This window comes from Dendrobates tinctorius, unplaced genomic scaffold (genome assembly GCF_039654945.1).
Source record: "Dendrobates tinctorius isolate UK_male_01 unplaced genomic scaffold, ASM3965494v1 ptg000332l, whole genome shotgun sequence".
Taxonomy (NCBI): Eukaryota; Metazoa; Chordata; class Amphibia; order Anura; family Dendrobatidae; genus Dendrobates; species Dendrobates tinctorius.
The window spans coordinates 10582424-10599633 of record NW_027361998.1 but is presented as its reverse complement, the minus strand read 5'-3'; the positions used below and the strand labels follow the sequence as shown (position 1 = coordinate 10599633).

The 17210-nt window shown below is 47.6% G+C and overlaps 1 protein-coding gene across 15 annotated transcripts in view; it reads right to left on the bottom strand.

The window, feature by feature from the left end:
* Positions 1-9182, bottom strand: part of OTOF (otoferlin) — a 339399-nt gene extending 330217 nt beyond the window's left edge. For 4 of the 15 annotated variants that reach the window (XM_073561975.1, XM_073561985.1, XM_073561976.1 and 1 more), the window contains exon 1: positions 8916-9181. In XM_073561975.1, coding sequence (XP_073418076.1) covers positions 8916-8994 — 79 coding nt within the window. In that variant the 5' untranslated portion in view covers positions 8995-9181. Of the gene's footprint in view, positions 1-8915 lie in introns of all 15 variants that reach the window. The other 11 variants (XM_073561973.1, XM_073561986.1, XM_073561983.1 and 8 more) reach the window with 5 other exon arrangements.
* Positions 9183-17210: the final 8028 nt, after the last annotated feature.

The following is a 17210-nucleotide window of genomic DNA, read 5'->3' as shown; positions in this document are numbered from 1 at the left end:
TCTGTGATGGGAGGAGGGGGATGAAGCTGCACTCTCTGGCTCTCTGTGAGGAGACTAGGGGGATGAAGCTGCAGTCTCTCTGCCTCTGTGTGAGAGGGGATGAAGCTGCAGTCTCTGGATCTCTGTGAGAGGGGAGGAGGGGGATGAAGCTGCAGTCTCTGGATCTCTGTGATGAGAGGAGGGGGATGAAGCTGCAGTGTCTGGATCTCGGTGATGGGAGGAGGGGGATGAAGCTGCACTCTCTGGCTCTCTGTGAGGAGACTAGGGGGATGAAGCTGCAGTCTCTCTGCCTCTGTGTGAGAGGGGATGAAGCTGCAGTCTCTGGATCTCTGTGATGGGAGGAGGGGGATGAAGCTGCAGTGTCTGGATCTCTGTGATGGGAGGAGGGGGATGAAGCTGCACTCTCTGGCTCTCTGTGAAAGGAGAGGAGGGGGATGAAGCTGCAGTGTCTCGATCTCTGTGATGGGAGGAGGGGGATGAAGCTGCACTCTCTGGCTCTCTGTGAGGAGACTAGGGGGATGAAGCTGCAGTCTCTCTGCCTCTGTGTGAGAGGGGATGAAGCTGCAGTCTCTGGATCTCTGTGATGGGAGGAGGGGGATGAAGCTGCAGTGTCTGGATCTCTGTGATGGGAGGAGGGGGATGAAGCTGCACTCTCTGGCTCTCTGTGAGGAGACTAGGGGGATGAAGCTGCAGTCTCTCTGCCTCTGTGTGAGAGGGGATGAAGCTGCAGTCTCTGGATCTCTGTGAGAGGGGAGGAGGGGGATGAAGCTGCAGTGTCTGGATCTCTGTGATGGGAGGAGGGGGATGAAGCTGCACTCTCTGGCTCTCTGTGAGGAGACTAGGGGGATGAAGCTGCAGTCTCTCTGCCTCTGTGTGAGAGGGGATGAAGCTGCAGTCTCTGGATCTCTGTGATGGGAGGAGGGGGATGAAGCTGCAGTGTCTGGATCTCTGTGATAGGAGGAGGGGGATGAAGCTGAAGTGTCGGGATCTCTGTGAGAGGAGAGGAGGGGGATGAAGCTGTAGTGTCTGGATCTCTGTGATGGGAGGAGGGGGATGAAGCTGCAGTCTCTCTGCCTTTGTCTGAGAGGGGATGAGGAGGATGAAGCAGCAGTCTTTCTCCCTTTGTGTGAGAAGGGAAGTAGCTGATTGGCTCAGAGCATACAGCACAATTCTGACATCACACCAGGGTATAATACAGATTAATACCAGCAACATTATAAATGCAGCTCTGGGTGTGACTAGAGAAACAGACATGGTGTAGCAGACGATCAGCACAGGACAAATGCTTACAAAGTCAGGTACAGTACACAGAGGCAATAATCCAGCAGGGGGCAGTAATGAGATGTGAGGTGCTGCAGCCTGGGAACTAACAGGAGACCAGCATCAATCAGATGGACGTTCCTGAATAATATGAAAACTCCACTGTGAATGAAGAAGTAAGTTCACTTTCAGGGTGTAGCCGGTCTCACCAGGGTCCTGGTGTCTAAGGGGGCACAGAGGTCCCTCTGTCACATAAGAAGCCCTACAGTAGTATCATACAGGATACAGAGGTAGTTGGAGGATTGTCACTGATTTTACACTGAGGCCAGGTGTATGAGGAGTATCAGCTCTGCTACACCACGCTGTACAAAACATATTCAGCCCTGCTACACCACGCTGTAGGGACATATTCAGCTCTGCTACACCACGCTGTAGGGACATATTCAGCTCTGCTACACCACTCTGTACAGGACATATTCAGCTCTGCTACACCATGCTGCACAGGACATATTCAGCCCTCCTACACCACGCGGTACAGAACATATTCAGCTCTGCTACACCATGATGTACAGGACATATTCAGCTCTGCTACACCACGCTGTAGGGACATATTCAGCTCTGCTACACCACGCTGTACAGAACATATTCAGCTCTGCTACACCATGCTGTACAGGACATATTCAGCCCTGCTACACCACACTGTACAGGACATATTCAGCTCTGCTACACTACACTGTACAGGACATATTCAGCCCTGCTACACCACACTGTACAGGACATATTCAGTTCTGCTACTCCACGATGTACGGGACATATTCAGCTCTGCTACACTACACTGTACAGGACATATTCAGCTCTACTACACCACGCTGACATATTCAGCCCTGCTACACCACACTGTACAGGACATATTCAGTTCTGCTACACCACGATGTACGGGACATATTCAGCTCTGCTACACCACGCTGTACGGGACATAGTCAGCCCTCCTACACCACGCGGTACAGAACATATTCAGCTCTGCTACACCATGCTGTACAGAACATATTCAGCTCTGCTACACCATGCTGTACAGGACATATTCAGCTCTGCTACACCATGCTGTAGGGACATATTCAGCTCTGCTACACCATGCTGTAGGGACATATTCAGCTCTGCTACACCATGCTGTAGGGACATATTCAGCTCTGCTACACCACACTGTACAGGACATATTCAGCCCTGCTACACCACGCTGTACAGAACATATTCAGCCCTGCTACACCATGCTGTACAGGACATATTCAGCTCTGCTACACCACGCTGTACAGAACATATTCAGCTCTGCTACACCACACTGTACAGGACATATTCAGCTCTACTACACCACGATGTACGGGACATATTCAGCTCTGCTACACCACACTGTACAGGACATATTCAGCTCTGCTACACCACGATGTACGGGACATATTCAGCTCTGCTACACTACACTGTACAGGACATATTCAGCTCTGCTACACCACGCTGACATACTCAGCCTGCTACAACACACTGTACAGGACATATTCAGCTCTGCTACACCACGATGTACGGGACATTCAGCTCTGCTACACCACACTGTACAGGACATATTCAGCTCTGCTACACCATGCTGACATATTCAGTTCTGCTACACCACACTGCACAGGACATATTCAGCCCTGCTACACCACGCGGTACAGAACATATTCAGCTCTGCTACACCATGATGTACAGGACATATTCAGCTCTGCTACACCACGCTGTAGGGACATATTCAGCTCTGCTACACCACACTGTACGGGACATATTCAGCTGTACGGGACATATTCAGCTCTGCTACACCACGCTGTAGGGACATATTCAGCTCTGCTACATCACGCTGTACGGGACATATTCAGCTGTACGGGACATATTCAGCTCTGCTACGCCACACTGCACAGGACATATTCAGCCCTCTACACCACACGGTACAGAACATATTCAGCTCTGCTACACCATGATGTACAGGACATATTCAGCTTTGCTACACCACGCTGTAGGGACATATTCAGCTCTGCTACACCACACTGTACGGGACATATTCAGCTCTGCTACACCACGCTGACATATTCAGCCCTGCTACACCACGCTACACAGGACATAATCAGCCCTGCTACACCACGCTGCACAGGACATAATCAGCCCTGCTACACCACGCTGCACAGGACATAATCAGCCCTGCTACACCACGCTGCACAGGACATAATCAGCCCTGCTACACCACGCTGCACAGGACATAATCAGCCCTGCTACACCACGCTGTAACAGGACATATTCAGCTCTGCTACAGTCCTGGAGCAACATTTGTATATTACATATAGCTATGATCCCGGGAGCTGTGCGGTACGGTGACCCTCGTGTACAGGCGGTAATGTCCACTGGCCAGCTTCTTTGGTATTGTTTGCAGATAATCTATCACAGAGATATCAATTAACAATGATGTGCCTGAAAGGTCCCTGCTTTACTAGATGTCTATGATCCACGATGGTCCTTACATCACTAGATGTCTATGGTCCACGATAGTCCTTACATCACTAGATGTCTATGGTCCACGATGGTCCTTACATCACTAGATGTCTATGGACCACGATGGTCCTTACATCACTAGATGTCTATGGTCCACGATGGTCCTTACATCGCTAGATGTCTATGGTCCACGATGGTCCTTACATCGCTAGAAGTCTATGGTCCACGATAGTCCTTACATCACTAGATGTCTATGGACCACGATGGTCCTTACATCACTAGATGTCTATGGTCCACGATGGTCCTTACATCGCTAGATGTCTATGGTCCACGATGGTCCTTACATCGCTAGAAGTCTATGGTCCACGATGGTCCTTACATCGCTAGATGTCTATGGTCCACGATGGTCCTTACATCGCTAGATGTCTATGGTCCACGATGGCCCTTACATCGCTAGATGTCTATGGTCCACGATGGCCCTTACATCGCTAGATGTCTATGGTCCACGATGGTCCTTACATCGCTAGATGTCTATGGTCCACGATGGTCCTTACATCGCTAGAAGTCTATGGTCCACGATGGTCCTTACATCGCTAGATGTCTATGGACCACGATGGTCCTTACATCACTAGATGTCTATGGACCACGATGGTCCTTACATCACTAGATGTCTATGGTCCACGATGGTCCTTACATCGCTAGACGTCTATGTTCCACGAAGGTCCTTGCATCACTAGATGTCTATGGTCCACGATAGTCCTTACATCACTAGACGTCTATGGTCCATGATGGTCCTTACATCACTAGATGTCTATGGACCACGATGGTCCTTACATCACTAGATGTCTATGGACCACGATGGTCCTTACATCACTAGATGTCTATGGTCCACGATGGTCCTTACATCACTAGATGTCTATGGTCCACGATGGTCCTTACATCACTAGATGTCTATGGTCCACGATAGTCCTTACATCACTAGATGTCTATGGTCCACGATAGTCCTTACATCACTAGATGTCTATGGACCACGATGGTCCTTACATCACTAGATGTCTATGGTCCATGATGGTCCTTACGTCAATAGATGTCTATGGTCCAGGTTGATTCTTACATTACTGGATGCCTATGGTCCAGATTGGCCCTTACTTCACTGGATGCCTATGGTTCGGGTTGGTCGTTACATCAGTAGATATCTATGGTCGAAGTCAGTCCTTTCATCACTAGATGTCTATGGTCCTGGTTGATCCTTTCATCACTAGATGTCTACTGTATGGTACAGATTTGTTCTTGCATCACTAGATGCCTATGGTCCAGGTTGGTTCTTACATCACAAGATGTCTAAGGTCTAGGTTGATCATTACACCACTAGATGCCTATGGTCTCAGTTGCTCCTTACATCAGTAGATGTTTATGGTACAGGTTGTTCCTTACCATCACTAGATGTCTAAGATCCAGGTTGATCCTTACATCACTAGATTCCAATGGCCCAGGTTGATCGTTACTTCACTAGATGTCTATGGTCCAAGATGGTCCTTTCATTACTACATGCCTAGGGTTCAGGTTGGTCCTTACATCACTAGATGTCTATTATCTAGGTTGCTCCTTACACCATTAGAGGACTATGGTCACAGTTGCTCCTTACATCAGTAAATGTCTATGGTCCAGGTTGATCTTTACATCACTAGATGCCTATGGCCCAAGTTGATAGTTACTTCACTTGCTATCTATGGCCCAGGTCGGTCCTTTCATCACTACATGCCTGTGGTCAAGTTTTCTCCTTACACCACAAAATGCATATGGTCCCGGTTGCCCCTTACATCAGTAGATGTCTATGGCCCAGGTCGGTCCTTTCATGCATATCATCCCAGTTGCTCCTTACATTAGTATATGTCTATGGCCCAGGTTGGTCTTTACATTACTGGATGTCTATGATACAGGTTGGTCCTTACATCACTAGAGGTCTATGGTCCAGGTTAGTCATTAGATCACTAAATGTCTATGGTCCAAGTCGGTCCTTACATCACCATATGTCTATGGTCCAGGTTGGTTCATACATCACTAGATGTCTATGGTCCAGATGGGCACTTGCAGAAGTAGATGTCTATGGTCCAGGTTGGTCCATAAATCATTAGATGCCTATGGTTTAGGTTGATCCTTAAATCACTAAATGTATATGATCCAGGCTAGTACTTACATCACTAGATATCTTTGGTCCTGGTAGGTTCTTGCATCATTAGGTGCCTATGGTCGTGGTCAGTCCTTACATCAGTAGATGTCTATGGTCCAGGATGGTCCCTACATTACTGGATGCCTATGGTCCACATCGGTCCTTACATCATTGGATGCCTATGGTCTAGGTTGATCTTTACATCACTAGATGTCTATGATCCAGGTCTATCCTCACATCAGTAGATGCCTATGATCCATGATGGTCCTTACATCACTAGATGTCTATGGTCCACGATGGTCCTTACATCACAGGATGTCTATGGTCCATGATGGTCCTTACATCGCTAGATGCCTATGTACCACGATAGTCCTTACATCACTAGATGCCTATGTACCATGATAGTCCTTACATCACTAGATGCCTATTTACCACGATAGTCCTTACATCACTAGATGTCTATGTACCACGATAGTCCTTACATCACTAGATGTCTATGGTCCACGATGGTCCTTACATCACTAGATGTCTATGTACCACGATAGTCCTTACATCACTAGATGTCTATGGACCACGATGGTCCTTACATCAATAGATGTCTATGGTCCACGATGGTCCTTACATCGCTAGATGCCTATGGTCCATGATGGTCCTTACGTCAATAGATATCTATGGTCCAGGTTGATTCTTACATTACTGGATGCCTATGGTCCAGATTGGTCCTTACTTCACTGGATGCCTATGGTTCGGGTTGGTCGTTACATCAGTAGATATCTATGGTCGAAGTCAGTCCTTTCATCACTAGATGTCTATGGTCCAGGTTGATCCTTTCATCACTAGATGTCTACTGTATGGTACAGATTTGTTCTTGCATCACTAGATGCCTATGGTCCAGGTTGGTTCTTACATCACAAGATGTCTAAGGTCTAGGTTGATCATTACACCACTAGATGCCTATGGTCTCAGTTGCTCCTTACATCAGTAGATGTTTATGGTACAGGTTGTTCCTTACCATCACTAGATGTCTAAGATCCAGGTTGATCCTTACATCACTAGATTCCAATGGCCCAGGTTGATCGTTACTTCACTAGATGTCTATGGTCCAAGATGGTCCTTTCATTACTACATGCCTAGGGTTCAGGTTGGTCCTTACATCACTAGATGTCTATTATCTAGGTTGCTCCTTACACCATTAGAGGACTATGGTCACAGTTGCTCCTTACATCAGTAAATGTCTATGGTCCAGGTTGATCTTTACATCACTAGATGCCTATGGCCCAAGTTGATAGTTACTTCACTTGCTATCTATGGCCCAGGTCGGTCCTTTCATCACTACATGCCTGAGGTCAAGTTTGCTCCTTACACCACAAAATGCATATGGTCCCGGTTGCCCCTTACATCAGTAGATGTCTATGGCCCAGGTCGGTGCTTTCATGCCTATCATCCCAGTTGCTCCTTACATTAGTATATGTCTATGGCAAAGGTTGGTCTTTACATTACTGGATGTCTATGATACAGGTTGGTCCTTACATCACTAGAGGTCTATGGTCCAGGTTAGTCATTAGATCACTAAATGTCTATGGTCCAAGTCGGTCCTTACATCATCATATGTCTATGGTCCAGGTAGGTTCATACATCACTAGATGTCTATGGTCCAGATCGGCACTTGCAGAAGTAGATGTCTATGGTCCAGGTTGGTCCTTAAATCATTAGATGCCTATGGTTTAGGTTGATCCTTACATCACTAAATGTATATGATCCAGGCTAGTACTTACATCACTAGATATCTTTGGTCCTAGTAGGTTCTTACATCATTAGGTGTCTATGGTCGTGGTCAGTCCTTACATCAGTAGATGTCTATGGTCCAGGATGGTCCCTACATTACTGGATGCCTATGGTCCACATCGGTCCTTACATCATTGGATGCCTATGGTCTAGGTTGATCTTTACATCACTAGATGTCTATGATCCAGGTCTATCCTCACATCAGTAGATGCCTATGGTCCATGATGGTCCTTATATCACTGGATATCTATGGTCAGGGTTGCTCCTAAAATCAGTAGTTGTCTATGGTCGAGATCGGTCTTTATAGATGTCTTTGGTCCAGATCGGTCCTTATATCACTAGATATCTACGGTCCAGGTTGGTCCTTACATCACTAGATATCTACAGTCCAAATTGGTCCTTATATCAGTAGATGTCTATGGTTAAGGTTGCGCCTTACATCACTAGACTATGGTCTCGTTTGCTTCTTACATCAATAGATGTCTATGGTCCAGATTGGTCCTTACTTCACTGTATGCCTATGGTTAAGGTCGGTCCTTACATCAGTAGATATCTATGGTCAAAGTCAGTCCTTTCATCACTAGATGTCTATGGTCCAGGTGGGTTTTTTACATCACGGGATGTCTATGGTCCAGGTAAATTCTTGCTTCACTAGATGCCTATGATCTTGGTTTGTTCTTACAACATTAGATGCGTATGGTCTAGGATGGTCCTTGCATCACCAGTTGTAGATGGTCCAGGTTGATCTCTTTTATCACTACATGCCTATTGTCCAGGTTAGTCCTTACGTCATTAGATGTCTATGGTCCTGGTTAGTCCTTACATCACTAGATGACTATGGTTCAGGTTGATTCTTCCATCACCAGTTGTCGATGGTCCAAGTTGATCCTTTCATCACTACACACCTTTGGTCCAGGTTGGTCCTCACATCACTTGACATCTATGGCCAGGTCAGTTCTTACATCACTAGATGCCTATGATCGAGGATGATCCTTAGACCGCTAGATGCCTATGGTCCAGGTGGGACATTGCAGAACCTGCCCAGGGTTACGGTGGGCTTCCCCATCACCTTCTCCCTCCTCCAGTTCTGCAGAGAACTTTTCCTTCTCCCCCTCCCACACATCTATACACACAGTCATGCTCCATCCCTCCGATGATATACGCTGGGATAACTGGAGTGCTGGGCGCTTACCTCGGAACGCCACTTTGGCGATGCGGTCGCCCTTTCCCCGTAGGTCCGTCACTGTCTTCAGGTGAACTATTAAAGCCATAGTTGAGGGGATCAGTCATCCAGCAAGGAGAAGAGCGGCGAATCCTCAGCTGCTGCCGGAGCTGTGCGCCTCTGTCTCTCATACACTGTGCAATGAGGGAAGACGAGGAAAGGAGCTGCCCATGGAGTGCCAATCTCCTCCCTCCGCACTGACTCTCCGGATAACTCGGGCCCTTTTTTCCTTCCTTTTGCAGATAGGAGACCTGTAAATTATTCACAATGGTCTTCAGCCAGATGCAATGGTCTCTGCTTTCAGCACAATAAACAACGAATAAGGGGTGGTGACCGCAAAGGGTTAAGTGTATGGGGTGCGTGCAGCGAATAGGGCCATCGACGACTAACCCATTGGGGCGCTGTCCTACTATTTTGCACTTACAGGATAAGGAGACCTCCAGCTTCTGTACGATGGATGATGCTCCTTGTAGTGTCGCCACTACTATGGATGATATTGGGTGGGGGGAGGGGGATTCCCAACCTGCCGCCCCCCACATTGAGGACAAGCGTCCTGAAGCCCCCCACACTGAGGACAAGCGACCTGAAGCCCCTCACACTGAGGACAAGCGACCCGAAGCCCCTCACACTAAGGACAAGCGACCTGACACCCCTCACACTGAGGACAAGCGACCCGAAGCCCCTCACAATGAGGATGAGTGACCCGAAGCCCCTCACACTGAGGACAAGCGACCCGAAGCCCCTCACACTGAGGACAAGCGACCCGAAGCCCCTCACACTGAGGACAAGCGACCCGAAGCCCCTCACACTGAGGACAAGCGACCTGAAGCCCCTCACACTGAGGACGAGTGACCTGACGTCCCTCACACTGAGGACGAGTGACCTGACGTCCCTCACACTGAGGACAAGCGACCTGAAGCCCCTCACACTGAGGACAAGCGACCTGAAGCCCCTCACACTGAGGACAAGCGACCTGAAGCCCCTCACACTGAGGACGAGTGACCTGAAGCCCCTCACACTGAGGACGAGTGACCTGAAGCCCCTCACACTGAGGACGAGTGACCTGACGTCCCTCACACTGAGGACAAGGGAGCTGAAGCCCCTCACACTGAGGACGAGTGACCTGAAGCCCCTCACACTGAGGACAAGCGACCTGAAGCCCCTCACACTGAGGACAAGCGACCTGAAGCCCCTCACACTGAGGACAAGCGACCTCACGTCCCTCACACTGAGGACAAGGGAGCTGAAGCCCCTCACACTGAGGACAAGCGACCTGAAGCCCCTCACACTGAGGACGAGTGATCTGAAGCCCCTCACACTGAGGATAAGTGACCTGAAGCCCTCACACTGAGGACAAGCAACCCGAAGCCCCTCACACTGAGGACAAGTGACCTGAAGCCCCTCACACTGAGGACAAGTGACCTCACATCCGTCACACTGAGGACAAGGGAGCTGAAGCCCCTCACACTGAGGACAAGGGAGCTGAAGCCCCTCACACTGAGGACAAGGGAGCTGAAGCCCCTCACACTGAGGACAAGCGACCTGAAGCCCCTCACACTGAGGACGAGTGACCTGAAGCCCCTCACACTGAGGATAAGCGACCTGAAGCCCTCACACTGAGGACAAGCGACCCGAAGCCCCTCACACTGAGGACAAGCGACCCGAAGCCCCTCACACTGAGGACAAGCGACCTGAAGCCCCTCACACTGAGGACAAGCGAGCTGAAGCCCCTTACACTGAGGACAAGTGACCTGAAGCCCCTCACACTGAGGACAAGCGACCTGACATCCCTCACACTGAGGACAAGGGAGCTGAAGCCCCTCATACTGAGGACGAGCGACCTGAAGACCCTCACACTGAGGACAAGCGAGCTGAAGCCCCTCACACTGAGGACGAGCGACCTGAAGCCCCTCACACTGAGGACAAGCGAGCTGAAGCCCCTCACACTGAGGACAAGCGACCTGAAGCCCCTCACACTGAGCACAAGCGACCTGAAGCCCCTCACACTGAGCACAAGCGAGCTGAAGCCCCTCACACTGAGCACAAGCGAGCTGAAGCCCCTCACACTGAGGACAAGCGAGCTGAAGCCCCTCACACTGAGGACAAGCGACCTGAAGCCCCTCACACTGAGGACAAGCGACCTGAAGCCCCTCACACTGAGGACAAGCGACCTGAAGCCCCTCACACTGAGGACAAGCGACCTGAAGCCCCTCACACAGAGCACAAGCGACCTGAAGCCCCTCACACTGAGGACAATCGAGCTGAAGCCCCTCACACTGAGGACAAGCAAGCTGAAGCCCCTCAGTATTATTGGTAGGAGCTGTCCAGCCAAGATGAGCACCAGATCAGAAGAAAAATAGTCATACACCCAACACGAATCCCTCGCGCACACGTGCTGCCTCTTCTCAGTGCCCGCCGGCCTCTGTACTTCACTGTGCAACAATGACGTCCCGGCACAAACACGTGGCCGCTGCACCTATATACCGCACTAAATGGTGGTGTTAGATGTGCTTTATATGGCAGTGTTACATGTGCTTCATATGGCGGTGTTACATGTGCTTCATATGGCGGTGTTACATGTGCTGTGCTTCATATGGTGGTGTTACATGTGCTTTATATGGCGGTGTTATATGTGCTTCATATGGCAGTGTTATATGTGCTTTATATAGCGGTGTTATACTGTATGTGCTTTATATGGCGGTGTTATATGTGCTTTATATGGCGGTGATATATGTGCTTTATATAACGGTGTTATATATACACTGTATTATATGTGCTGTATATGGCAGCATTATTACTGTGGTTTTATATAGGCGGTACACACTGCAATATATGTGCTGTATATGGCAGTATTATTACTGTGGTGTTATATAGGCGGTATATGCTGTATATGGCAGTATTATCACAGTAGTGTTATATAGGCGGTACACACTGCATTATATGAGGTATTATTATTACCTTTATGCATTATTTGCAGTATACATTTTTTACTTTTAGTTCAGGATATTTGTGTTTTTTGCTTTTTGTTTTCTCTGGTTAATGGTCATGTGTTGATATGCACTTACATTGTGCATACACATTAACTTACTTTTCTCAGTTCAGATTTGTTTTTTATTCATTTCGTTGTGCATTCAGTGCATATATGGGTGTGACCGCCCTCTTTCTGAGCTGGGAAAGCCATCCAGTCTGGCCTAAGCTGTTACTAGTGGTTCAGCCGCTCGACCCTTGTTCACATTCACGCCACTTGGCAAGTGAAAAGGTTTTAAATACTAGAGTAGGGACTGTCCCACAAGGGTTGCCGTGACGTGGCAGGATGGCTTGTACATTATTTTGATCAAAATTATGTTTACTAAATACCCTTATTATTATTACCTTTATGCATTATTTGCAGTATATTTTTTACTTTTTAGTTCAGGATATTTGCGTTTTTTGCTTTTTATTATATGAGCTGTATATGGCAGCATTATTACTATAGTGTTATATAGGCGGTGCACACTGCATTATATGTGCTGTATATGGCAGTATTGTCACTGTAGTGTTGTATAGGTGGTACACACTATTATACGGGCTGTATATGGCAGCATTATTTTTGTTGTGTTATATAGGCGGTACACACTGCAATATATGTGCTGTATATGGCAGTATTGTCACTGTAGTGTTATATAGCTGGTACACACTATTTTACGGGCTGTATATGGCAGCATTATTACTGTAGTGTTATATAGGTGGTACACACTGCATTATATGTGCTGTATATGGCAGTATTATTACTGTGGTGTTATATAGGCGGTACACACTGCATTATATGTGCTGTATATGGCCACATTATTACTGTAGTGTTATATAGGCGGTAAACACTATTATACGGGCTGTATATGGCAGCATTATTACTGTAATGTTATATAGGCAGTACACACTGCATTATATGTGCTGTATATGGCAGCATTATTACTGTAGTGTTATATAGGCGGTACACACTGCATTATATGTGCTGTATATGGCAGTATTATTACTGTAGTGTTATATAGGTGGTACACACTAATATACGGGCTGTATATGGCAGTATTATTACTGTAGTGTTATATAGGCGGTACACACTGCATTATATGTGCTTATATGGCAGTATTATTACTGTAGTGTTATATAGCTGGCACACACTATTATACAGGCTGTATATGGCAGTATTATTACTGTAGTGTTATATAGGCGGTACACACTGCATTATATGTGCTGTATATGGCAGTATTATTACTGTAGTGTTATATAGGTGGCACACACTATTATACAGGCTGTATATGGCAGTATTATTACTGTAGTGTTATATAGGTGGTACACACTAATATACGGGCTGTATATGGCAGTATTATTACTGTAGTGTTATATAGGCGGTACACACTGCATTATATGTGCTGTATATGGCAGCATTATTACTGTAGTGTTATATAGGCGGTACACACTGCATTATATGTGCTGTATATGGCAGCATTATTACTGTAATGTTATATAGGTGGTACACGGTACACACTATTATACGGGCTGTATATGGCAGCATTATTACTGTAGTGTTATATAGGTGGTACACACGGCATTATATATGCTGTATATGGCAGCATTATTACTGTAGTGTTATATAGGCGGTACACACCATTATATGTGCTGTATATGGCAGTATTATTACTGTAGTGATATATAGGTGGTACACACTAATATACGGGCTGTATATGGCAGTATTATTACTGTAGTGTTATATAGGCGGTACACACTGCATTATATGTGCTGTATATGGCCGCAATATTACTGTAGTGTTATATAGGCGGTACGCACTGCATTATATGTGCTGTATATGGCTGTATTATCACTTTAGTGATATATAAGTGGTACACACTTTATTATATTAAAAAAATGTAACTTGTTAATTTTTGTGCGTCTCCCCGGTAGCCGATCCCAAAACCCTGAACATTACAGGCAGGAGCTAAAGATAATGAGCCACAGGCTCTGGAGATTTCACATGGAGTATTCTGTGTACTTGATCTGTATTGCAGGCTCTGACTCCACAGGCAGACTGTACCGATACATTGTGCACAGCAGTCGATGTCTATGTATTTGTTTTAAAAATGGAAAATAAAGGAGATTTTTTCCGTCTTATAAAATTACTTAAAAAAAAAAAAAGAAAAAATATTGTAATTTTTAATGTTTTTTTGTGTCAATTATACATAACACAAATCAGAAAATTACAAGGACATATTTGCTGTCCCTGTAATCCTACTGACCCGCACTACACAGCGGTCAAATTATTTACGAGGATCACTAAATGGCGTAAAAAATTTTATGACTGATATTTTTTCTCTATAAAACCCATAAAAAAATGTAAAAAAAAATGTAATGCTGAGGCCAAAACCGCACCAAAAACGCATCTTCAGACCACAGAGAGCGGAGATTTCACGGAATCAGCGCCACTTTGTTTGGCCGTATATCTCCTCAGTCTATGGGTATAACCATCGTCTCCCTGTGCTGCCGTATATCTCCTCAGTCTATGGGTATAACCATCGTCCTCCTGTGCTGCCGTATAACTCCTCAGTCTATGGGTATAACCATCGTCCCCCTGTGCTGCCGTATAACTCCTCAGTCTATGGGTATAACCATCGTCCTCCTGTGCTGCCGTATAACTCCCCAGTCTATGGGTATAACCATCGTCCCCCTGTGCTGCCGTATATCTCCTCAGTCTATGGGTATAACCATCGTCCCCCTGTGCTGCCGTATAACTCCTCAGTCTATGGGTATAACCATCGTCCCCCTGTGCTGCCGTATAACTCCCCAGTCTATGGGTATAACCATCGTCCTCCTGTGCTGCCGTATATCTCCTCAGTCTATGGGTATAACCATCGTCCCCCTGTGCTGCCGTATAACTCCCCAGTCTATGGGTATAACCATCGTCCCCCTGTGCTGCCGTATAACTCCTCAGTCTATGGGTATAACCATCGTCCCCCTGTGCTGCCGTATAACTCCCCAGTCTATGGGTATAACCATCGTCCCCCTGTGCTGCCGTATATCTCCTCAGTCTATGGGTATAACCATCGTCCCCCTGTGCTGCCGTATAACTCCTCAGTCTATGGGTATAACCATCGTCCCCCTGTGCTGCCGTATAACTCCCCAGTCTATGGGTATAACCATCGTCCCCCTGTGCTGCCGTATATCTCCTCAGTCTATGGGTATAACCATCGTCCCCCTGTGCTGCCGTATATCTCCTCAGTCTATGGGTATAACCATCGTCCCCCTGTGCTGCCGTATAACTCCTCAGTCTATGGGTATAACCATCGTCCCCCTGTGCTGCCGTATAACTCCCCAGTCTATGGGTATAACCATCGTCCCCCTGTGCTGCCGTATAACTCCTCAGTCTATGGGTATAACCATCGTCCCCCTGTGCTGCCGTATAACTCCCCAGTCTATGGGTATAACCATCGTCCCCCTGTGCTGCCGTATATCTCCTCAGTCTATGGGTATAACCATCGTCCTCCTGTGCTGCCGTATATCTCCTCAGTCTATGGGTATAACCATCGTCCCCCTGTGCTGCCGTATAACTCCCCAGTCTATGGGTATAACCATCGTCCCCCTGTGCTGCCGTATAACTCCCCAGTCTATGGGTATAACCATCGTCCCCCTGTGCTGCCGTATAACTCCCCAGTCTATGGGTATAACCATCGTCCCCCTGTGCTGCCGTATATCTCCTCAGTCTATGGGTATAACCATCGTCCCCCTGTGCTGCCGTATAACTCCTCAGTCTATGGGTATAACCATCGTCCCCCTGTGCTGCCGTATAACTCCCCAGTCTATGGGTATAACCATCGTCCCCCTGTGCTGCCGTATATCTCCTCAGTCTATGGGTATAACCATCGTCCCCCTGTGCTGCCGTATAACTCCTCAGTCTATGGGTATAACCATCGTCTCCCTGTGCTGCCGCATAACTCCTCAGTCTATGGGTATAACCATCGTCCCCCTGTGCTGCCGTATATCTCCTCAGTCTATGGGTATAACCATCGTCCCCCTGTGTTGCCGTATATCTCCCCAGTCTATGGGTATAACCATCGTCCCCCTGTGCTGCCGTATATCTCCTCAGTCTATGGGTATAACCATCGTCCCCCTGTGCTGCCGTATAACTCCTCAGTCTATGGGTATAACCATCGTCCCCCTGTGCTGCCGTATAACTCCCCAGTCTATGGGTATAACCATCGTCCCCCTGTGCTGCCGTATATCTCCTCAGAATATGAGTATAACCATCGTCCCCCTGTGCTGCCGTATATCTCCTCAGTCTATGAGTATAACCATCGTCCCCCTGTGCTGCCGTATATCTCCTCAGTCTATGGGTATAACCATCGTCCCCCTGTGCTGCCGTATAACTCCTCAGTCTATGGGTATAACCATCGTCCCCCTGTGCTGCCGTATAACTCCCCAGTCTATGGGTATAACCATCGTCCCCCTGTGCTGCCGTATATCTCCTCAGTCTATGAGTATAACCATCGTCCCCCTGTGCTGCCGTATATCTCCTCAGTCTATGAGTATAACCATCGTCCCCCTGTGCTGCCGTATATCTCCTCAGTCTATGGGTATAACCATCGTCCCCCTGTGCTGCCGTATATCTCCTCAGTCTATGGGTATAACCATCGTCCCCCTGTGCTGCCGTATATTTCCTCAGTCTATGGGTATAACCATCGTCCCCCTGTGCTGCCATATATCTCCTCAGTCTATGGGTATAACCATCGTCTCCCTGTGCTGCCGTATAACTCCTCAGTCTATGGGTATAACCATCGTCCCCCTGTGCTGCCGTATATCTCCTCAGTCTATGGGTATAACCATCGTCCCCCTGTGCTGCCGTATATCTCCTCAGTCTATGGGTATAACCATCGTCCCCCTGTGCTGCCGTATATCTCCTCAGTCTATGGGTATAACCATCGTCCCCCTGTGCTGCCGTATATCTCCTCAGTCTATGGGTATAACCATCGTCTCCCTGTGCTGCCGTATATCTCCTCAGTCTATGGGTATAACCATCGTCCCCCTGTGCTGCCGTATATCTCCTCAGTCTATGGGTATAACCATCGTCCCCCTGTGCTGCCGTATATCTCCTCAGTCTATGGGTATAACCATCGTCCCCCTGTGCTGCCGTATATCTCCTCAGTCTATGGGTATAACCATCGTCCCCCTGTGCTGCCGTATATCTCCTCAGTCTATGGGTATAACCATCGTCCCCCTGTGCTGCCGTATATCTCCTCA